The sequence below is a fragment of the Pseudonaja textilis genome, chromosome 1, assembly GCF_049901715.1.
Source record: "Pseudonaja textilis isolate UNSWEBS1 chromosome 1, rPseTex1.2, whole genome shotgun sequence".
Lineage (NCBI taxonomy): Eukaryota > Metazoa > Chordata > Lepidosauria > Squamata > Elapidae > Pseudonaja > Pseudonaja textilis.
The window spans coordinates 270,050,948-270,076,446 of record NC_141990.1 but is presented as its reverse complement, the minus strand read 5'-3'; the positions used below and the strand labels follow the sequence as shown (position 1 = coordinate 270,076,446).

General features: G+C 36.2%; 1 protein-coding gene across 1 annotated transcript; it reads right to left on the bottom strand.

The window, feature by feature from the left end:
- Positions 1 to 25,499, bottom strand: LOC113438533 (cytosolic phospholipase A2 epsilon-like). Its single transcript, XM_026703957.2, has 18 exons — positions 25,476 to 25,499; positions 17,960 to 18,091; positions 17,292 to 17,332; positions 16,338 to 16,380; positions 15,096 to 15,159; positions 13,803 to 13,966; positions 13,106 to 13,189; positions 11,867 to 11,904; positions 10,729 to 10,864; positions 7,463 to 7,599; positions 6,395 to 6,617; positions 5,475 to 5,589; positions 4,301 to 4,438; positions 3,752 to 3,859; positions 2,763 to 2,960; positions 1,852 to 2,018; positions 1,358 to 1,544; positions 1 to 224 (listed from the first exon to the last, which is right to left on the bottom strand). Exons 1-18 carry the CDS (start codon positions 25,482 to 25,484, stop codon positions 1 to 3), a joined length of 2,208 nt encoding a protein of 735 aa, XP_026559742.2. The 5' UTR covers positions 25,485 to 25,499.

Below are 25,499 nucleotides of genomic sequence, written 5' to 3'. Positions count from 1 at the left end.
TTAAAAAGAGGAACGGAAATTCTGCTGCTTTTTTCTTTCAACTGCTGTCCGTAAAGCCTGAAGAATCTTATGTTCATTGTTCAGAATATTATATTCGGTCAAATTTATCAGCTTATTGAAGTTCTCCTCTGAGTATTGCAGAATGCCAGTAGCGTATGGAGAAAAAATAGTGCTAGTGACATCAGCATAGCCATCATCCATCTCATTTGGACTACGTTCTATACCTGCAGAAACAGAAGGGAGGGAGGGAGGAAGATAGCAAACAGATTTAATACACAGTTGTAATCTAAAATTGTTCATTTTATGAAGTATTGAAAATAAGATCTGAAGATAGGAATGCTGCATCTAACTCATATTTGCATCAACATATAATACAAGCTTAATTAGTAACAACAGTAAAGGAGGGGAAAAATGGAGCATCTGCCTTCGTTCCTAAATTGTTCCATGCTGGTGAGAAAAAGAATGCCTATGATAACATGAAATTAATTTAGTTGAAATTGTAATTATATTGCATCTCTTTTATCAATACTAATTACACGGGAATTGAAATTTAAGATTATCGAGATATGAGAGAAAGTTGATTAGGTTAAGACTAATATAAATGTTTTATTCTCAACCATCGACAGTCTCATTACAGATTGACGTGCAGAAACAAAAGGAGAAGAGGATGATAGCAAATAGATTTAGTACACAGTAGTGATCTAAAATTGTTCTTTGTGTGAAGCAATGAAAATAAGTTCAGAAAAAAGGAATGCTCCTTCTAATTCATTTTTCCTGGAGTATTAGCCCTAATGTTGTCAGGTTTTAGAGTTTGCTAAAAACTCATCCTTTCTATATTATCTTTTTCCAGCAAGAAATTCTCACTAGTATTGATAGCAATAGCACTTAGCAATAGCACATAGACTTATGCACCATTTCATAGTGCTTTACAGCCCTCTCTGAGCAGTTTACAGAGTCAGCAAATTTCCTCCAAAAATCTGGGTCCTCATTTTACTGACCTTGGAAAGATGGAAAGCTGAGTCAACCCTGAACTGCTCAGAATCGAACTCCTGGAGTGAGCAGTCAGTTAGCCTGCAATACTTCATTCTAACCACTGTGCCCCCACAGCTCTAGTATTACTAGTAATACTACAACTAATATTGATCTTCATTTTATATTTGAACATAGATATTTTTGACATTTATATTTAATTGTGTTTTACTAATCTAAGTGACATGTTAATATATGTGCCATATGCTAAAGAAATACATTCATTTTATACTATTACTTAAAACTTACCATCAATTCATTTAGGATGCACATACATGAGAAATGTATAGGAAAGCAAAGTGGTCCCCAAGTAGCTTTTGTAACTTACCAGGTGACTTGTATTTTTGGAAGGTGTCACACACTAGTGGAAAATACAGCAATATAGGAGCCTTTGGACTCTCTGCATCATCAAAGAGATAACATTCCTTGAGTTGCTTCTTGTCTTCTTCTGTCAGATCAGCTTTAGGGAATGGGATGCCTTGATCGTGATAGTAACTTGTGCTTAAATCCAGTGGCTAAAGCATTAAACACAAGAGTAATCAAGACCCAAGAGATATAAATACATCTTTTTATTTCACAAAGGCTAGACAACTATGGACATGCAAGTGTCAGGAATACCATAGGCACATCACACCTGGCAGAAATACAGAACACAGAAGAATAGAGTTAGAAGGGAGCTTGGAAATCTTCCTAGCACTGCTGTTTTATAAGAGGTGAAGAAAGGCGGACTTTCAAATAACCTTCAAATAATCTTCTTGTAATATTTAGAACTGAATATGAATGAAGAGACCAGTGGCTAAAGAGAATAAAGACATTTCTCACCAATATCTGTGATCCTCCACTGTAATTTAAATGTATAATGATGTCCACTTGTCTTTCTGGTCTTAAAAGAGGTGGACAGCTGGTATTGATAAAGAAAGCTGTGTCTACAAGCTCCAAGTAGTCTTCAAACTCAGTCAGGTCATTGGGGCTACAATCCAGTATAGTATCTGAAAGACAAAATGCATATTTACCATACCCAACATTTTAAAGTGATCTTTGGCTCCCTTGGCCTGCTATTAGGACTTCCAACAACATCTGGAGAGTCTCAGGTTTTCAGTCCATGTTGTAAAAGAGGTTTATAAACAATGAAAGCAAAAAGAATGCAAATAATCCTCAGTAACGTTTTACTTGCAAATAATTTGGGGGAAATTATCTGAACAAGTGGGGGTTTTTTTAGTCAAAAACTTTAAAATATACTTCAAAATGTTTATAACTAAATTATAAGTATGATTAAAGACTGAAATCTAGCTTGTGATGCACTATGGGCAGTGTTGTCAGAAGAGTTGACTGTGAAAGTATTGAGAGAAAAATATCATCTTTCCCTCAATATTTACAGAACAGCTTCAACCTTAAACCTGGGAAATTAGAATGATTGGCTGCACTGCAATCTCTCAGTTAAAAATTAAAAGAGATGACCATTCTTAGAAATATGTGTTATCAACTATATTTCAGAACCACAAACAAGCTGGGCTAGACTATCTCCAGTATCACCTGGATGGAGACTCGAAATTTTCAAAGCATCAAACAAATCCAGCAATCTCTATATACCTCTCATTCATACAATAGTCTAAAGACTTAATCCAGAAATATATTATGTCAGGGATGGTAATGTAAGGAAAGATGATGAATTCATGTCATGGAAATTGAGAATATTCCCTATATTTATAAAAAAGAAATTTTGTCTATATTACCTTTCCACATAGAAAAACTGTTGTTCTCTAAGTATTTGTTGTTCAGCTGCAGACCTTTAAGAAAATTGGAATAGCATGCAACGACTGGACGCACAGTTATAACATCTCTAATCACATCTGACACAGAACCATTAGGGATGAAGAGACGTGTTGGCTGCACATATGGTCTCTTGGGCAACCAAGGGGGAATATCTTCTTCTGCAAAACAGAGAAAACTTTATTTATATCCATCATCCAAAGAGCCAGTTCAGAGAGGCAATGCATCTAATGAGAAGGATGATCCCTGAGCGTGGGCTCCAGCAGAAGCCCAAAAGCTTGAAAGATTAAACTTCTGGTCCTGGTGACTGACCCAGATTGGATCCTGCAACCTTCTGTTCTTGAAAGAGCCAAAATAAGACAATTTAAGAGGTTATTTGCAGTTTGCAAAGATAAATGTCAAATAAAATTGAACGTTACTTAAAAGGGCAAATTCAAGTCCCTGCAATTTTACCAAATGTTGATTTCGTAGGAAAATAATCATTTCCACAATATTCTTATATTTTCTCCTTTGGATAGACCTTCTAGTATATCAACCATACAGTCTCTTAGCCCTAGTCCAACACTTTACCACGTTGTTGCCATGTCTGTATTACATTTCCCAGGTAAGACCAGAGGTGGTATTCAGTAGCTTCTGACCAGTTCTGGAGAACCAGTAGCGGAAATTTTGAGTAGTTCAGAGAACCGGCAAATACCACCTCTGACTGGAGATTTTACAGATATCCTTCCCCTGCCACGCCCATCAAGCCACGCCCACAGAACTGGTAGTTTAAAAAAATTGAATCCCACCACTGGGTAAGAGGTATAGAAGTTAAGGCCCTGGTTGGAATTGGCCTTTAAGAAGCTTTCCATTTCCAATTAATTAATTTGACACCAAACCATCGCCAAAAGGCACAGCAAAGCAAAGCATTTTCTGAGCAAATTAATCAAAAGAGAAATAACAGTCTACTAACCAATTTCATACATTCTAGGTCTTGTCCATCTATGCCAGAAGTCTTCTGAACATTCTGCTAAATATAAGGCATCAAGGAGACTCTGGGAATAGACATTACTCCACATGCCTGGGAAACAAAGAACATTTAACAAGAACTTAGTAGGTTTTTAAAGTATGTGCCATCCCCATTACACTAAGATGAAAATCATATCAAAAAGTATAGAAGCTATTCACATGCCTTCTTTTTTGTACAGTATATATATTCCCATACTAGAGAGGGAGCTTTATATACACAGTATATTTGTTGGTCTGGACCTCATACTAGAAGTCTCAAAAACATCTCCCTTTAAAACTTACGTAGATATTAGCTATTAAGAGTTATATTAGCTACTGGTCAGTAGCAGGCTTTGTACTGCCTCCTGCTGTTCATTAACTAATATAATAATGGAAAAAAAACTACATAAGCAATTTGTTAATATGTATATCTAAAATGTATAAAAATTGGATAAATAGTACATTTTTGCCGTATGAAAGCCAAGAATCTACTGTATTTGTTTAGCTAAATTACCTTGTATAAAACAAAGCCGAGATTCTGGAATCTTCTTCATCAAGTGACCCATGTAGAACTCACTTCCAAAATCTTCTGCATTAATAAATGCTCCATATTTCAAGAAGCCCACTTCATAGGGGGTGAATTCCACCCATTCTGCAGATATAGTACAAATACACACCGGCATAAACACAGACAGGCACAATATGTATATATAAACTAATAATCAGCAGTTTTAAAATTTTGGTTATGTATACTTGTAGAGGAAAAATATAGTTATGTAACATAAGACCACACAGATACAATTCCTTTTCAGGCTGTCACTGCTGATAATTTGGGGAGGGGGTGGAGGAGTTCAGTGAAAAAGACAAAAGTATATTCATACAGAATGTACTTGTTTCCCTTTCTAACCTGGATTCTAAACCAGATTTCCATGAAGCAGAGGTCTATATATAGAATTCAGCCCAGGCTTTGCCATTATCTTATACTTTGTATAAAGCTAAAATTGCCTCCACTGGTCTAGGCTTTACTCTGTGCTATTCATTCACCAATTTACATTATCATGTATCAGCTCAGTTATTCCTCATTATTCTCCAACCTTTCTAAGTAAATGGTATTATCTTTAATTTTCCAGCAAAGCTCACTACAATCTGTCATAACTGGATAATCTGCTTTAAATTCAATGTGTAGTGTGTATTCTTGATGTTCTGAAGCCCTGAGCAATTTGATGTATAATTTGAATGTGCATTGAAACTAAGTTGCAAAGATTTACAAATGATTTTCCCAAAATGTCTAATTTGGATTACACTTGCTAAGCCTGTTTTAATTTTGTCTTCATTAGCACAACTAAAAAAAGCTTATTAACACCACTTCATAGATAATGTTTTACGTTGAACATTGATATAAAAGCCATGGGCTTGCTATTTATGCATGCTATTTTTGAGAATTCCTGAATCAAATTAGCCTCAGAAGATAAGAGCATCTTGTCTGGCTAAGCGGTGTCATTCACACCCAGTTGAAAGACAGATACCAGGGAATACTGTAGGCTAGATTGGAAATTTAAAAATCAGCTTGGAGAAGTCAACAGCAAACCACTACAATTTTTCTTTTTTGGCCTATAAAACTTTATGGACGTTTACCACCTGGCATTTAGTCTTCAAATTAAACTCACATTTTGAAAATAGTATCTTACCTTTGAAATCTAAAGTGCTATATCTTTTCTTGACATTAAGAGCTAGGTAGATAGGAAGAGGGTTTTGACCTAGATTTATTGCCTGTCGTTGATCTGAGAGCTTGTGGGGATCTGGCTGTGCAAGAAAATCAAAAGTTAATAGAAGAGCAAAAGACAGAAAAAAACAAATATTGCTGTCATTTGTGTCCAAATCTTTTCCAGATCATACTTGTATTTAGAAACAATCACCTGATACTGAAATACTTTAATCAAAAATTCAGATAAATGCACTTATTTCTTATACATTTGCATATTCTAATGGACAATTTACAATGAACGGGCCACAAACAAGTTTAACAAAATAAATAAAAATGAAACTTGGTAATAAGTTTCTGAATCACTTATTCCATTTGTATTCAATCATCTCAACGGGTATTTCTTGTACATAGGATTCAAGATACAGATCTGAATTAAAAATGAAGAAAGCAGCAAAGCTGAACTCATGCTTATTCCATTATATCCAAAAATAATTTTTAGTTGTAATTGTGTTATAGCCTATCTTTTTGCTAGGTTGCTATGGACAATGTTGTACATGTATTTTTTAAAAAAATGTTTTAATATGTGAATAGAATGTCAATTAGTATATCCTGGTATAATTCTGTTTTCACAACACAGGTTTGTCTTCTTTGAAATGGGACATTTCTGGGGGCTCCAAATAACTATTCAAGTCTTCTTACCTAATCTATCACATATATTTGCTACTAGTTGATAGTGGATGGTGTGGAATAGACAAACAAACCAGAATATTAGCAATTTATATTTTATCTCTTTTGAGGCAGATAATTCCGATAATTAAAGAAACAGTAGCAAGGACCATTCCCTATATTTTTCCATGGTTTATATCACCTTACACTTTAAAGGAAAACATATAACTATAGTACCTCGTCGTGAAACATAGATTCAAGAATTAGTCCCCAAAGATCTGCAAATGTCAGTTTGTAGCCTTCATCATGTCTGTTCCACATTTCCTTCTCATAATATTTCAGGTTTTTTCCACTAAAACAGCACAGTTTATTCTTCATCACTTGTTTCCGAACATCCATGATTATGCCTTCTAGATTCTTGTGTGACCAGTATGGATCTCTGAATAAATTGATCATTGTCCTAAGGAAAGGGAATTGAATTGTAAGCCACCCAGAGTCATTTATTGAGATGGGCGGCTATAGAAATCAATCAAATAAATAAATAAAAGCCAGCATTTATGTTTGAACTAACTAGTAATTTTGGACTAATAGGCATAGGGGAGTCCATGGTGGGTCTCTGAGCTTGATTGTTTTCTTGCAGACATGTCATTAACCAAACTAAATCAACACTGATGATGTTATCTAGTTTGGTAATGAAACATCTGCAAGAAAACAATCAAGCTCTTCAACTCTGAACTACAAATAGTCCTCTCTATGGGCAAACAAACATAGACATTTACCAGCTTATCTCTATCTTCATCATGTTAGTCTGTGCAATTCCACCAAGTGACCCAGAGAACTTTATCACATATTTGTACTTGATAAAATATTAAATATCCATGAAAGGAAAGTAATGTTCAACACTTTACAGGAACACATATAGGCTGTAAAATTATGGGGAGGGATCAGGAAGGGAAAGGCAAGGTTGCAGCACTGAGCACAAAGGAAACACTGGCATCTCTGAACTTTTGATTGCATTAGCAAAAAAATCACGATCAGCTCATGAGAAAGAATTGTCTATTAATCCAGGAAGAAAGGAAAGAAAATAAGGAAGGGCTGGGAAAATAAACATGAGACAGCACCATTGATAATTTTGTCTAGTTTTTATTCCTTACTTTGTTTCATTATAGGCCAAAGGACTATAGATTTTACCAGGACCACGTATTTGAGAAGAGATTTAACCATTAATTCCTCGTGATGATCCAAATAAAAACTCTTCCCCTGGCACCTACATTCTCTGAGTAATGTTGTTCATAGCTTCCTTACCACGTTGTGCCAGATAAACCAGTGATGTATGAAACACAATGCAAGAGGTTGAGTTTCTGGAGACCTAATAGGCTCCCATACATGGCTGTCATTGATCTTACTCCCCCAGCTGTAGTCATCAAAGCCACTACTGGAACCTGAACAAATACAGGTATAAATAAAATTAAATGCTTCTGCTCCTAAATAAAAGTCATGTTTGAATAAAAGAGGAAGATTATATATAACACACAAAGAGCTGACTGTAATGAAGCTAGGATTATTATGCATGTTATTGTGCAAAATGGCATCATTTCCACAAGAAATGTTTCTTTAAAAAATATGTAGATGTTAACGGTCCTTGTCCCAGAATAATGCAAGCAAGCATAAGGAAAACATATATGGAAAAATCCACATACCTCAAACATAACGTCTATAGACCTTATCAAGCAACTTTCTAGTTCCCAACATAGCTGTATGACACCACACTAAACTTTACATGAGATTGATACTTTGTGTACATGGCTTACAAGCGAAAATGTTGCAATGAGTTTTCACTAAATCATCTCTGAAAATTCTTAAGAAATTAAGCTAAATCTATTTCTTTAGACCAAGGATGTCAAACTCACGGCGTCACGGAGGTGTCATGGGGCCATATCGGGACTTTTTTCCTCTTTGCTAAACCGGGCATGGGTGTGGCATGACACATGACACATCCGGCCCGCAGGCTGGGAGTTTGACAGCCCTGCTTTAGACATTATCTCAAACAGGTATCGGCTAACACACCCTTAAGTTCTGCCCTACTGAGAAATGATCCCAACAACTACAGTAATTGGCTTAGAGGCACTTTGCTCAGTGTGTTCCACCACAAACAATAGGAACAAGCAGAAATAGAAAAAACAAGCACATCAGTGTCACCCAGTCTTTCCAGATTAATGATAAATCACTATACTGGGGCAGAAAGATACCAGACACTAACTAATGTAGAAATTCTCAGTGATCTCCATTAAATATTTTTACCCTGTCCATTGTTCAAGACCTTCCTTATTCCAACTTCCAACTAACTGCTAGGCAGTTTGGTCTAGTGGTTAAGGCATCAGGCTACAAACTGGGAGGCCATGAGTTCTATTCCCACTTTAGTCATGAAAGCCAGCTGGGTGTTCTGGGGCCAGTTATGTTCCAAACATAGATGCCATGATAGAAAAGGCAGCCTGTCAGATTACACTTCATAATAAATAGGAAAAGTTGACTTAGAATAGAAAACATAGTTGGAAGGGGCCTTGGAAGTCTTCTAATCCAACCCTCCTGCTTAGGCAGGAAACCCTACATCACTTCAGACAAATGGTTGTCCAACATCTTCTTAAAAACTTCCAGTGCTGGAGCATTCACAACTTCTGGAGGCAAGTTGATTAATTGCTCTAACTGTCAGGAAATTTCTCCTTAGTTCTAAGTTTCTTCTCTCCTTCATTAGTTTCCACCCATTGGTTCTTGTCCTGTCCTCAGATGCTTTGGAGAATAACTTGACCCCCGCTTTTTTGTGGCAGCCCCTGAGATATTGGAACACTGCTATCATGTCACCCCTAGTCCTTCTTTTCATTAAATTAGACATATCCAATTTCAGCAACTGTTCTTCATGTGTTTTAGCCTCCAATCGCCTTAAATGGGGAGAGGAGAGGAGAGGAGAGGAGAGGAGAGGCGCCCCCTTAAATAACACGGCACAATGCCAGGAAGAGCTTAATAGGTTACAACCACCACCTGGAACTGAACAAGAAACAAAGGAGCAGAGGTGCAACTTGTGTGGATTAAGAGTAATTTACTACATTGCTGCATTTTGTACTAGCTGTAACTTCTAGAAGCTCTTCAAGGGAATCCTTATATAAAAGCTCTTTTACTTTTATCGTTACTTTCCTTTTCTGGCTTTATTTCTTACATAGGCTATTTTAAACAAAAGAAATAGGATGATTTAAAACATAAATTCACCCTAGCTTGGCAGTTACCTTATTAACAGTTGAACAAGCATTCTCATGCATAGATAAAATAATTTATTTAACATATTCTGCATATTTTTAAAATACAATCCACACACACACACACACACACACACACACACATATATATACATATATACATATATACATATATACATATATATATATATATATATATATTTGTTTTCTGAGGTTCTCGGGTATTTATATGTGGATCTTTGGTTGTTGGGTTTTCTCCCACGTAAGATTCGAAGTATCTAGGCAACGTTTCGATGAAGTCTCATTCATCATCTTCAGGCTTCTGTCTCCGGCTCTGTGCTTTTCAGAGTAATGTGAGATTGCAGCTGCTTCCTCCTTTTAACTGCCAGTGGGGGTGGGACTTGATTGGGTGGGGGCTTGGCTGTGTTCTGATTGGGTGGGGTGTGTTCTCATTGGTAGGGGGTTTGGTTGTGTTCTGATTGGTTGGGGGTTAGCCGTGTTCTGATTGGTTGGAGGCGTGTTCTGTTCAGGTGGGGGCTTGGCTGTGCTCGGTTAGTCTTAGTTGCTGGGGGATTTGAGCTGGTGAGTTGTGATCTTGCTGTTTGGCTTCTAGTTCGTGGTCCTGTTGCATCTTCATAGTGGGTGTCGGTTTGCTTCATGTATGGCTCGGAGGGGTTTGAAGTGGGTAGTGATGCAGCTGTAGTGCAGCCATGGACCATAACTAAGACTAACCGGAGCACAGCCAAGCCCCCACCTGAACAGAACATGCCTCCAACCAATCAGAACACGGCTAACCCCCAACCAATCAGAACACAACCAAACCCCTACCAATGAGAACACACCCCCACCCAATCAGAACACAGCCAAGCCCCACCCAATCAAGTCCCACCCCACTGGCAGTTAAAAGGAGGAAGCAGCTGCAATCTCACATTACTCTGAAAAGCACAGAGCCGGAGACAGAAGCCTGAAGATGATGAATGAGACTTCATCGAAACGTTGCCTAGATACTTGAATCTTACGTGGGAGAAAACCCAACAACTAAAGATCACATATATATATATATATATATATATACACACACACACACACACACACACACACACACACACACACACACACACACACACATATATATATATATATATATATATATATATATATATATATATATAGGTATGGGCCCTATATATATATATATATATATATATATATATATATATATATATATATATATATATATATATATATATATATATATATATGGCCTTACCCATCACCACCACTTTCTTTGCTCCTCTTATGTTGCTCTGCAACAGGTCATACCTCATTGTCCTGCAGTTCTCCTTCTAGTCGAAGAACATTTTTCAAAGCAGCAGCAACATATTTCTTGCGCTTACAGATGAAATCCTGCTCCTCTGGACAGAGATCAAAGCCCAAACGCATATCAAGGCTTTTTTGGCTAGACAATAGAAACTCATATCAAAATGCACACTAATGAAAGCATTCACAAATTGTTCAAGCTGTTTACTAATATAATTTTTAGGCATCAATTTGTGTAAGCTGTGTAGCTGTCTATCAAGATAACGTAAGTATCTTGATAGAAAAGGAGAGAATAATTGACTCTAGCATATTCATAATTTGTGTAAACTGTGTAGCTGTCTATCAAGATAACTTTTAAGTGTGAAAAGAAGAGAATATTTGTCTCCAGTATGAATGTTTGACTGTAGTTGTGAAATGTTCTTTGTTGGGTTCGTTTGCATGTTAAATTGCTCTAGGTAGAAAACTTAAATATTTCTTTTTCTCTCTTCTATATATCTCCATAGTTACAGTCTTTGACTTTCTTTGATTAAATATACTCGGTGAATGCTGAAAAATGTCCATTTCTGGTTAGTATGGAGCAAAGTTTAGAATTAATAAACATGATTCCAATTAGAATTAATCAAAAATATCAGCCACTAAGCACTCAGAAAGCTAAGAGATGCCATGTAGAGCTGCATGGGCAGGGCTATGAAGAAGTTATATTCATATGAACTGGAATGGCTTAACATGCACAAATAACTTGGAAAAAATTTTTGTATTTCATAAGTGACCAATAGTTCAAATTTCCTTATTGTTATTTTTAAAAAGGGAGAAGTCTAGACCACACAAAAGCATTATGACTATAAAAGTATCATTCTACATAAATTGTTGAGTTTAAATTTCAGACAAAAAAATTGTATTCAAATGACAATATGTAAAATTATGCCAAATTCTGAATATTGGCAAATGTTTATTTCAGCTCTTGCTTAAAACGAGGTTTTTGGGGTAAGGGGCACTTCACCATTCCTAACCTTGTTTATTTATCTCTTTGGTGGGCAAGATGAGAAAAGGTCAAACTAATTGACCTGATTTCTAAAATGTGACAGAACTGAACTATCAAATTACCAGAAATCATTTTTAAAAATAGGAAATAAATGGTTACCAGTTTTCTGTTGTCACGAAGACTTCATATGCTTTATCCTAAAAGAAAAAAGAAAAAAGAATTGAATGACTCTAAATTGCATTTAATATGTCTATCATTTAAAAAAGCATGGTTTGGGCTCTTGCTTTCTTAGTCTACTTTGATAATAAAAACAAAATATTTATTAGATGATCCTATGAACTGGTTAGTAAGCTCCTCATATTACTAAATATGAAGATTTCACCCTTAGAGGAACAGAACTTTTTTTTTTCAAATTAAGTACTTAGAGAATAAAATAATGTTGCTAGCTGATCTACCTTCTTACAAAATGGGTTTTCTGAAATGAGGAAAAGATTCTTACTGAATCTAACATAAAATTTGCATCCAGGTTATATTTACATGCTATATTTCATTGTCAGATATATTTTGTACATAAAATTGTACAAGTATTCTTAAACAAATTGTCTCTTTAGAGGAAAGAAACCAACCAGATAGCTGCTAATAATTCTAGGAAACTGGAACTTAATGTTAAATGTGTTAATACAAGTTTATTCAAAAGTGAGCTTTTCAAAAAAAAAAAAACCCCAATTGCTTCTAGGTATCCTGATATGATTTGCACACTAGATGTTACGAAAGCAGTTCCATGTGCTTAACCCAATTATATAGTAAAAAAGGTTTTTAAATAGCAAAAGGAACATAGATGTGAAAATGCTCCTTTTAACAGTAGCAGCTTAAGCCAGTCTTATGCTGATGAACCATTGAATTCCTCAGGGTGACTGTTCTAGATCCTCAATCTCAAACAGTGAAATCATATAGAATAGAACCCCTGGACATGACCATAATTTGTTCCATAACTTTGGTTGCAACCCAATTTAGTCATGACCCAGACCTAATTTTGGAAATTTGGCACTTACAAAAAAAATGGCACGGAAGGGGAAATTGGCTGCAAAAAAATTTTTTTTAGTCGGAACCCGATTTAGTCATGGTCAGAAGCGTTCATGACCAGAGGTTCTACTATATTGTGTTCTAGGCAATGGCTGGATAGAAAATTCCTTGTTATCTCATCAGAAGTAAGATACCACTAATGGAATCCTAGGCTTGCTTGGGTAGGAGAATAAACTCATGGAACATTTTCAGAATGACTTTTTAGAAGATGTGGAGAGGTTTGCACTGAGAGTATTATTGTATATATATTATCTGGTGGACATAGGGAAGCAGTATAGAAAACTAAAATGGGCATTGTTCACAGAAAAGACTCACATTTGCTACTTCTATTCTCTCTCCCAAAGGAATCTGATACAAAGGCAAAGTGAAGGAGAGTGTTTTCCCAGAATTTGAGGGACACTAAAAGAGAAAAAAAAAGCAAATAGTCAGAAGACATGTTTTTGAAATAACAACATTCCAGATAGTATTAACCATAACAGTGGCTTTGATGCAATAGCTAAAAATAATGGCTGTATTGTGAAAAGCAACAACTTTTCTATGAAGGAGGGAATAATTGATTCTAATTAGAGATAAAAGGCTTCGACTAGACAGGTATGCATTAAGATTATGGCTATCATCTTTCAGCTGCAGAATTCTGGGAGAGTTTTATGGGAAAGAAACAAATAGAAATAAGAAACTCTAACAGAGGTAGTATTTAATGTACAACCACAGCTGATCCTAAAATTTCTATTGTTAGGTGAGACAATTGTTAAGTGACTTTTCCCCCCATTTAATAATCTTTCTAACTATTACTTACATTCTGCTTGATTAGCTTTTCCAGAAAAAAAATCAAATTCCTATGATGTCCAGTGGCAAATGAAAAAATAAGATTTCAATTCCTGAATTAATTAAGCAATAGACTTATTGCAGTCTTTAAATTTTGATCCAAAGTAGCATTTATACTTTAGTAATGCAGAATATGGAAGTTAGTTGCGTGAAGTACATTTGTCCCCAGATATCAGCAAAAACTCACACAAATGGAACGTTTCTTCAATAATTGCACCTCTAATTTGGGATTACAGTACTTGGCATAGTAGAAAGTTGTGTGATTTGGCGGGGCATTTCTGGAACTTGAATCCAATAAAATATTCTGTGTATCTTCATAAGATCCTCTCACTGTACATTCAAAGGTTTGCTCTGAGTGCAAAGTAGAAAACACAAACAAAACTTCAGAATGATCTATCTAGAAGCCTATATTTATTGATAATATTTTTATCCTTCCCTTTCTTCAGGATGACCAGGATGGGTCGCAGTACATTATTTCATTTTATCCTCAAAATGTAGGTCAGGATAGAGTGATTTTCTCAAAGCTCCTCCTTAAACTTCATAGCTAAGTGGGCTCTGGAGCTCACTTATCGACAGTTTAAGACTATTACACCTAAACTGCTCGTCTCTTTTTACAAGTTAATGAGAATTTATGCACTGACAGGAATGCTCATTTCATATCCACATAAGCACACAAGTGAGTTGGTAGTCAGGATTAGTTGCCCTAAAGAAGAGTACTCTGAGTGATATAGAAACTTTGATTTATGGTCTCAGGGCCTCACCCACTTGAGAGAAGTAGGGAATTAGATGTCCATTCATGTGTAGGAAGTTAGCACCCACCTCTCTCCTAGAAAATTGAAATAGCCTAGGAAATATTAAAAAGGCAGAATATTTCCTCTAAAAAGAGTAGAAACTCAGAAGCAGAAACTCACCCCAGAAGCAGAATCTCACCCCCACCTTTGTTCATGGGTGGGCCATTAAGGCCTGGGCCAGAATACTTTATATAACAAGGAACTCCAGGTAAAGCTATAGCAATTGCCAAAAGCCCTTTTAAGGGCATAATCACCCAGCAAGGCTAGACCAAGCCTGGAACTCAGGACAGCCTACAGAGTTGCCCCTGGGAATCTGACAATCAATTAGAATACAAGCTCCAATTCAAACCCAACAGAGGGTATAAAACCCAGGCACTCTCAGCATCTCAGCCCTTTTTTCTTGATCTCTTCTCACCTTGAAGCATGTGATCACCCTTCTCTGGAGCTCCAGGTCATGTGGTCCTGTCCACCATTAAACCTTCCAAGCAGCCTCCATGTTTCCAGTGTCTTTTTCCCCACTTGGAACTGAACCCAGAAGGATATTTCTTTCAACACATGAAACATATATCTATGTTTCTCTTGAAATTGGCATGCCTTTGGATATATCATCTCTTATTATTCTAAAATAGTTTCACACCTATATTATAGCCAATGAAGAAAAATACAATATATCCCAATAGAAATCTTACTTTTTCTTTTTTTCTTTCTTTCTCTGTGATTCACCTCTACTTTTAGGCAGCAGAGTTCTCGAGACTACAAGGGAAAAGACAATTATACACACCTCCAACTATTCAAAAGTTGAAAACAGGGCATGATTATTACTAGCTGTTAATTTACATTTTATGATCAAGACAAATGATTGACAGCCTTTCTTTGATAGTAAGATGACATAATGGTAGTTAAACTGCTTTATCCTATCCCCCTTTTCAAAAACTGCTTTTAAAGATTACTACAAAAATAATTTTGTGTGTTGTTTAAATTAATTTCATGCATTAAATCCACTTTGGTGGACGGATACTTTGGTGGATACTTTGGTGGATGGATAAAAAATTGTGTAAATATATACTCTCCCTCTTCACTGACATCTGGTTGAATGGAAATATGTTATTCCATTCACACAAAGGTTTTTGAGCCTTCAATATTTCCACTAACAGAAAATCAAAAAAAGCTGTTTTCAACAGATTGCTACGTTTTCCTATAGCTTCTTACAATAGCTTCTGAGTTGCTGTGTAGGATCCAATTGTTATAAAGTATTAAAATTGCCCTTTTCTCCTCCTAGCGAAATTATTTATTGCATCAAAACTATGCTGTGCACTAAATGGCAATCAACTAACACTGGAAGAAGCTTTCAAAATTGGAAACTAAAGATTAAAAGAAAATTAAAAAAAATCAAATGACAGAAAAAGTCGAACTATTTATCAGCACGTTTCATCATAATAAAAATTCCACAATCAAACATGATCAAAGTTCTTGGTGCTGGAAAAATATGAAATCTAAAACTGGACACTCCAATAGATTGGGAATGGTTGCAGTATAGCAAGGAGAAGGAATATATTCAGAATGACTTTAAGAGTCATTGTATCAGAGTTGTATTTTATTAAGCAATTCATGCATTAATTTATTCAAAATATCCTATCCTCCAGAGTAGCATCTGGAGTTATGCAAAACATTTCAAGTGCAAAATAGATGTTTCTATTTCAAAATGCATTATTCCAGTCTTTCTTGAAGTATTCCAAACTTTAAAAAGCCCTGTTTGTTTCAAACAAAGCAGTTTCATTTCAGAATGATCAAAGCTTCTCATTGCAAGCTCGAAACATCTTTTTCAAGTGTAACTGAAATGTTCAGAGTTTGAGAAGTTTCCAGTTTGAACCATTTTACACATGCATCTTCCCAGGCTACCAAAATTATAAATACAAAAGCAACAAACATACCAAGAGTACTCCATTACTTATAAGGTTTTCTGGAATATTTGATCTAGAGGATTAAAAAAAGTGAGAAAAATTATAATTGGTTTTTACTCAATTCTTGCTCGCCTGCTAAAATGTTTTTTTCTGAATATTTAGAATCATTTCCAGATTCTAAACATATTAGTCAAATATTTAAAACATTTATCTATAACATTTAATATTCATTAGCTCTAGACAGTATTAATCCAATATTAAAATTTGATCAGTGTGATATAAAATACAGTGAACATAAAGCAAAAAATAAAAATCGCTTAAAAATAACTAACAGCTAAGCAGAATATTATCATTAGTAGCCCTGATGGTGCAGTGGTTAGAATGCAGTATTGCAGGCTAACTCTGCCCACAGCCTAGAATGCAATCCTGTTGAGGCTCAAAGTTGACTCAGTTTTCCATCCTTCCCAGGTTGGTAAAATGAAGACCCAGCTTATTGGGGGCAATATACTAATAATTGTGACATTGTACAGCTCTCTAACCTTTATTTCCATTTTTTTTCCCTGTGGGCATTCCGGCACATATTAAAAATGAAGTTCTGTTTGAAGGAAGGCTGCATCAAAAAAAGAAAGAAAGAAAACCTAGTTGAAGCTCTACCCCATTTATGTATAATGCATGTAAAATGGAGTCCAGCTTTATTCATGAAATAGTGGCTTCCATTTTGATTTTTCTGTCCCCCACTCCTATGAATGATCCAAAAGTAGGATTAACTCTGTCTAGTTTCTGCTTCTATAGCTGAGATATAAAAATTACAGTGTGGGAAAGATTTTGCCATTTTGGGAAAAAAAAAAGAATTATACTAAGACATTTGCAAATGCAATAAAATTGGACTATAATTCATACTGTATGGTATTAAAGCTAATAATTTTATCTAGCAACTCAATAATGTAATATAATAATAATAAAATTTGCTCTACTTTTACTCACATATGTTCCAAATAGAATTCCACTTCTAGCAGTTCATTTTTCTAAAATTGAAATCAAATGTTCGAAATATTAGCTTCTTCAAATGCTTACTGGAATTGATAAGACTTCAATTTCTGACAGTAACTTCATCATTATAGTATCTCATCTCTGTTATTTGTGTTGTTCAAAACCAAATGTTTGCATATTTGAGGACAACATGTAGTTAATCAGTATTTTTATGGTGAAACATTCTGAATACCCATTAGAGTATTATTTTCTGTTGTAGGTAATCTACCTCTGTGAAAATGCTCAGTTTGGTCTATTCTGAGAGAAATAGAATGTTTTCAAAACCAGATATTTCTAAATTGGACTGTTTTTTATAAGAAGTCAATGGACCACATTTGCCACATTTCTTTTTATGTGTTCTATTAAAAGAATTGTGGAGATTCCACATCTGCTTCAAATTATTACTGTGAAATAATTGGCCAATAACAATTATTTTAGGTGTACGTTTCTAAAGGAAACAACTTTTGGAAAATTACTCTGTGTAAGAGCCAGTCAAAGGCAATAGTGAATAAAAGTGAAATAATGCAGTGCAATGAACAATTAAATATAAGCCACATTTCAGAAAACTTATATTCATTGGTACTGTAACCCACCTATTCTGAATATGTAATCGCATTTCTCACCTCTTTGTTCAATTCAAAATGCTTGCAAACTCTTTCTTCAAGCTGAAGATTTGCTATATCAAATGTAACTCTACACAGTTCCTCATCATTGAATGGGCTGTCTTCATCATAGATTGTTATTTCAAGTATGTTCTAGGGAATAGAAGGGCAGAATTGTTTTTTTAAAAAACATAAAGATGGAAGGGTTATGTAAAGTACTTTGACCATCATCATAGGAAGTATTGGGCAATTCAGGCAAGCATTAAAGGTTGAAGATTTGAAATTTCAGATTTTAATTGCTTTTAGACAGAAAAGTCAAAACTCACATTCTCATGCTGTCTGTTTCACGAACTTTCATTCATAAATGTTAAATATATTTAACATCATAAATGTTAAATAAATATATTGCTACTCTATATTATCTTAACATATAAATATCGGAGGCAGAGCTACTTCAGGACTTCATTGAAATATGGAACATTGGGAGGTTGAGTTACTCATTTTGTTGGAGGTAATAAACTTTTATGTTCTGTTGTTAATTATATTGAGAAAAGAGATAGTAGACTGGTGTAGACAATGTCTGTGGTACCAGAAGGAAGAAGAAGAAGGAGTGGATGTAACACATATAAGGTGGGAGGGGTCCTGGTCCATTGAATATGAAATTAATAGTGATAGTGGTTGTTATCTTGTGGAGGATAAGAATTGAAACTTTTGATGTATTGCCTAGTTATCCTATGACATGGCAGCAGCTATGTTTTCATACTGAACCCAACAGTGAGTATTACCAGGTGCAAACACCACTGACATTAATTGAAGCCATAGTTAAGGCTGGGATCTGTATTAGATCCACCTTGAGGCAATTACACCTCAAGGAATACCATTAGATAAATTCCTTGGGGTGTAATTGCACATATGATGTAGTCACCAGACATAGAGATGTATCAAGACGATAGAATCTTTGTATAATCAATGTGCTGAGCTTTATGAAAATTATTCACCTTTCTATATGAAGTTTGGAATCTTGGAGGAAGGGCTATTGTTACCACATATTGAATTAAGAAGTACTCAGTCGAAGCTTATGATTGTGTGAAGTATAAGCAACCAGAGCAATAACAAGAAAAGGGTATATATAATCCTGATTCCTGTAGCTACGGAAGATGTGTTTACTTGTACTAAGGTAGAAGAGGTAGATGCAATAGGACAAGTGTTATATCTACCTAGAGGACTGTTGTTTTGTGAGTTATATGCTTATGCATTTATACCTGCTAATGCAGTAAGGGGACCCTGTACAATAGGACACTTGACAATAAGCACAGCAATAGCACACTCTAAGAATATGAACCAGCAAATGGAGTTATATTATGCAATGATAAACACTAGTTTCTATCATGGTGGTGGATTTTTTAGTGAAGATATATCAGATGATACAGCAGACACAGGAGACGAACATGTACATGAAAATGAGGAATAATCTAAACCTAAAGTGACAGAGACATCTATAATATACCCACCTCAACCAATACAATGGCCTATAAGTCAATGGCCCAATTAATGAAAACAAATAGGTATATAGGGGAAAGAGATCTGCATTTGTAAGGCATATTCTGCAGATTGTAATGATATTGTGATGATATTATCTAAAGTACAAGCAGAGCTTTTAGAAATATTTTCCTGGGGAGCTACCTATTATAATACTGTTCTGTCTCACCTGTGACCACGAGGTGAGAGTCCAAGTTTTCAAAGGAATATAAATAAACTGACAGGACCAGGAATGACAGAGTTCAATTCCTTTGACTGGAGGAATCCTTGGCAGTCTTCCAAAAGCTGCCTGCCAAGTCCAATAACAAACAAGACCATAAATCAAGAAGCAAATGCCACAGGGAAAGTTTCTCCAAGCTGCTATCACGAATAAACAAATTGTCCTGAACAGAGATTCAGAGCTAACACGCCCTCTTTTATTTCCTGAGGGGCGTGTCAGTCTCTCAAGTCAGTCCCTGATTTGACATTTCCTTTTATTTCACGTCGATGTCTACATCTTTGCCTTGCATCAGACCAGCATTCCTCGGCTTGATCCTCAGCCAAGGACTCCGGCACGCTCTCCTGATTATCTGCCGACACCTGAGGCACAACCAGGGAGGAAGGTCCCGGGGAGGGAGATGATTCCGAATCCTCCAGCAACGCAGGCTCAAACCTCAGAGCCAAGTCCTCTTCTTCCTCCTGGCTCAAGTCTGTGTCTTCCAGCAAGGCAGGCTCAAATCTCGAAGCCAAATCCCTCTCTCCCTCATTACTTAAGTCTGTATCTTCTAACAAGACAGGTTCAGACCTCCGAGTCACAACATAATACTATACAATTAGGCCATCTAGCATGTGCCTTATCAAAAAGTATTAATGCAAGATCATCAGCTATAACAGCTAGGGCCAATGAGGTGGGAGAAATTTGGAAATTTAATATTTCAGACAGATCACAATTTATAGAATCCAGAATAAAGGCTTTACATAATATTACTACACATATAGTAACTGTTGAAGATTCAACTACATTAAAGAGGTTATGGAATCTGTTAACTTCTTGGTGACCAAATTTTACATGGCTGAAAGATTTATTCATTTGTATCATTGCTATTGTTATTATGGGATTCATATATTGTATCTGTATTCAATATGCCTATATGTAGCAATTGTTGTAAACACTGTTATCAAGTAACCAAGCCAAAGGCAGAGAAGGGAAAAGGTTAAGCCAACAGGAGGTGAGAATTATGGTAAGGGAAGTAGGTGATCGTTTACGGGAATAATTAATAGTTTACCCTTTATAAGGGTAAAACAGAAAAGGGGGGATTGTGAGAAGTAAGAATTATTCCTGTAAAGGACAGAGCAATGGTGACACCATATTTAATCCTTATTCAACCTAAGAAGCTCTAATGAGATATTAAGTAAGACATTGTGTAAGAAGTTCTCTGTATTACAATAACAAAACTATAAATGTTTTGCACATTCCTGCCAAGACAGATAGCTGGCAGGTCCTAGAATGATAGTTGGCAGGTCAAGTTGTCTAGTTGTCATATTAAATTAATAAGTTGGATTTGCTAGGAGGATGGAAATTACAGGAAATGAATAAACAGATGGGATGAAGTTTCTGGGAAGAGGCCAGGGTCCACCCAGAAATTAACCAATGAAGTTAAAGGGGCAGTGACCAAGGCTGGAGGTTTTAAACACCATGTATTCCTATGGAAATATGTCTTCTGTGCTATGCTTATATGAGCGTGGAGGTCCCTTTTGCAAAAGCTCATTAATAAAGCTCTTTCTTATTGTTCAGCTGTCTCCTGGTAATTTCACACCTAAAAGGTTAATATCACATGGAAGCAAGCAAGAACTGACCTCTCTAGGTCTTGTCACTCTCTCTCTCTCTCTCATTACTGGACATGGTGATACTAAAAGTTAGCACTTTATGGACACAGAGTCTGGCAGGAACCAAAGAAAATATCTACAGGGACTGATGACAATGGGCAACCTTGATGGATATTCCAGATCCTCCCGATCTACTAACACTAAATGAGACCAGATTGCTTAGGATTTCTACTTCAATCATTATACATTTCTGAGCAAAGTAGATTTCTGTTGGGTCAAAAATTTGCCCTTCTTTCTTGACTATAATCACTGGAGAAAGTAATTATGTTTGGAAGAGTTAGCAGGAGAAGCAAACCAGGCCATCAAAGAATACAGTGGCTGGGCACTATCAAAGCTGACACCAGACAAAGCATAGAAAATGTCAAAGAAATAATGCAAGATCAGAAGATGTCGAGAGACCTGGCCCGTAGAATCGCCAAGAACCAGACTCAGCTAAATGGATATCATCATCATCATCATCCTCTTGATTATAATAGACTATGACATTGAGGTGAAATAATAGTTTCTGTTTAAGGCATTGAAATAATGTTCAATTGCAAAGTGACTCAGAGCTCTGGCAAAAGACCAGACCATCAACCAGCACTTAACCACTGGTAACCTTCATTTAGCAAGGGCTTTGAAGAACACTTCTTGCAAAGTGGAGAGGTTGCCTAAACAAACAATACCTTCCTGAGCTCCTTTTCTGTGCAGCAAAAAAGGCATCAACCGCAAGTTATCAAGTTAAGCTCTGTAAACTTAACTAGCTGACTGGCAGCTGCGGCTTGTTCTGCAACTTGACAAGACTTTAATCATGTTCACCGCTTTGGTTTTTGTCTGTCTCTCAAGTAGCTGGCAGCTCAGGGCTGGTAGCATGTTAGGCAAACAGCACGCACTAGCATATTCCTTTCCATACGTATTCTCCAGAGGTGATATTCAGCGGGTTCTGACCAGTTCTGGAGAACCGGTAGTGGAAATTTTGAGTAGTTCAGAATACCCCCTTGACAGGGCCCACCTCCATTTATTCTCTGCCTCTCCCATTCCAGCTGATCGTCTGGGTCTTCTTTTGTTGCTCACACAGGAGAATGGAGTTGGAAAGCAGGTTATTGGGATGGGGAGAGAATAGAGATTTTACAGTATCCTTTCCCGGGAATGGGGTGGGAATGGAGACTTTAGAGTATCTTTCCCCTGCCATGCCCATCAAGTCATGCCCACAGAACCGGTAGTAAAAAAATTTGAATCCCACCACTGGTATTCTCCATTGTGTGTCTACTTACTTGTCTCCAATAAATGTAAATGCAAACATTAGTTCTCTAGCTAATTATCCTAATGCCCAGATGAGCATTTCAAATAGTGGGAAAATCAGGTAAAAGAGCTTTAAGATTTGCCCTTTAGTCTCTTCTTTCATTATTTGAATTCTGGAAACCTTCTCCACCATTTGGGTTCACCCAGCTGTTTGGAGTTGAGGTCAAGATTTTTGCTTAGCAGCTGCTTTACTTAACAATTCAGCTGCCAGTCCCAATTGTACTCACTAAATGAGGAGTGCCTGTATTGGGTGTAAGAATTTCACCCAAGCCAGAAAAAAGATAGCTGAAATTTTTAGTTAAAACACAACTTTATAACCACCAGCCTCAATATTTTGAGCATCTTCTATATTAGACTGTTAAAACATGGGTATCAGAGGAAACAAAGACATCAACACTTCAGAGTTATCCAAATAAATTATTACAGTCCAAGTTTAAGCTGCTGGTACTCTAAAGTGGTTGGGGGCTTGGGCTGGGGGTTTCTTTAGCCACTACAGTATAGGTTTTCTTCTCAGCAAGTTAGCATTTAGGGTAAAACCAACATCTTTGAGTCAGCCAGCCCAGACAAATAAGAACAAGAATTCTTCCAACAGTAAAGAGACCTAAGGGCACATGAGAAATATTTGCCTAACTGGTAGTTTATTAGATACTCCTTTCCCATCCTACTGCTTTGATGGCAATCAGGTTTATTTAGAGGAAGAGGAAGAGAATCAAATGGCAACTTCAAATCTCAACAAATAAATGCTCTGTCTTACATATTGGCAAAAAAAATCAGAAAATAAAATACAAGCTAAATAATCAAGACCTTGTTGAGGATCCAAACTTTGTCAAGGATCTTGGAGTACTCATCTCTAATGATCTAAGTGCTAGAGCCCACTGTAACTACATAGCCAAAAAGGCATTAAGAGTTGTTAATCTAATCCTACGTAGCTTCTTCTCCGGTAATATCACACTACTAACTATAAAACTTTTGCTAGACCTATACTTAAATACAGCTCATCAGTCTGGAACCCATATCATGTATCTGATATTAACACAACTTAAAAAGTCCAGAAATATTTCACAAGAAGAGTTTTCCACTCCTCTACCCATTGCAGAATACCTTATGCCACCAGACTTGAAACTCTAGACCTAGAAAACCTAGAACTATGCCACCTTCGGTCCAATCTAAGTATAGTATATAAAATCATACATTGCAATGTCCTGTCAATGAATACTTCAGCTTCAATCATAACAATACAAGAGCACACAATAGATACAAACTCAAGGTTAACCGAACCAAACTTGACTGCAGAAAATACGACTTCAACAACAGAGTGGTCAATATTTGGAATACTCTACCTGACTCTGTGGTTTCTTCCCCAAACCCCAAAAACTTTAACCTTAGACTGTCTACTATTGACCTCACCCCCTTCCTAAGAGGCCTGTAGGGGACATGCATAAGCGCACCAATCGTGCCTACCATCCCTGTCCTATCGTTTCTTTTTATTTTTCTTATAAGTATCTATCTCATGTATTCTAAACTATATTTATTCTTATACCTGTATCTTGTAAGCAATTGACAAATCAAATAAATACTAAAAAAAAATACATTTACCAGCATCCTAAAGCAGCTGGAGGTTCAGCCTGAAGGTTCCTACTGCCAAGCTATTGGCTTTTTCAACGGAATTGCATTTAAAGCAGTCTAGTCTGAGCAACAGCAACTATACCCAAAGGAAGCCTTGAAAAGGAATTTTCCCTTTGAGGCACTATGTGGGTGTGAGGAATACACTACTTTGTTTTTTGAGGAAAATGTTTGTGGGCTGCTGGTAGACACTTTCAGGTGAGAAAAGATCATTTCCCAAAGTGAGGTACCTCTGCTCAGAGCTGCAGTAAGAGTCGAACCTCTGTTTCAATTCATAACCCATGATGTATGGTTGTTCATGTCTCTTTGTGGAATTATTTATGAATTCCCCTTCTATTAAATATTCATTAAATATTTGTGTGAAGGCAGGAGACTGGCCCCATTGTGAAAAATTAATAATAATAATTCTCTAAATCAAGAGGTAAGGGATGAAATAAAAGGTTGGTTATTTGGAAGAAAAGAAATTAGAGGGCCTGAAAATAAAACATTCTGTCCTTTGGCCCCTCACCCATCCATTAGATACCTGATACCTGATATAGGGGTGGGGGCTATTGGATAGATCTCAAGTGTGACAAACATGTGGATAAGGTTAATTTTCTGGTCTTAAAGGAGGCAGTGATATGGCCAATACTGAAAAAGCCCTCCTTACGATTAGAGGCTTATCTATCACAATGTCATAGATGCCCATTTTGGAACAAGGTCTCAAGACTTGAAATGTTTGAAATTCCAAATGTTAGTAAAAGGCATAATTACCTTGCCTCTTTATAGCCTGAGTTCAGGCCTAGTTTGGGGCCAGAATTGGCCTTGCTCATCTTAATGATCTCTTGAGGGAGAAAGTTCAAAGGAACATGATTTTATTAATCTTGCTTAATCTCTTAGTGCCTTATGATATTGTTAATCATAATTATTGTTAAAATGTGTTGATAATATGTTATTAATCATTGTTAAAGTAGTATAATGTTTTTGTAGGAATAGTTTTGTAGGAATAGTTTCAGAGTCTGCATTCAAAACCACATTCAATGTAGTTACTAACTTAACCCTTCCAGTATAATATATTAAAGCACAAGATAATCATACTACGTATCTAGGTTCACACACCATGCTAAGATTCAAAAAATTTCCAAAGTACTAAGAATGTTTTATATATTGTGTGAATGAAATTCCCACCTATCCCCAATGTAAACATAAATGGGCATCCTACTGGAAAAGATAGCTATTGGCTCCTCACCTTTGCCATATTCTGAATCCTGAA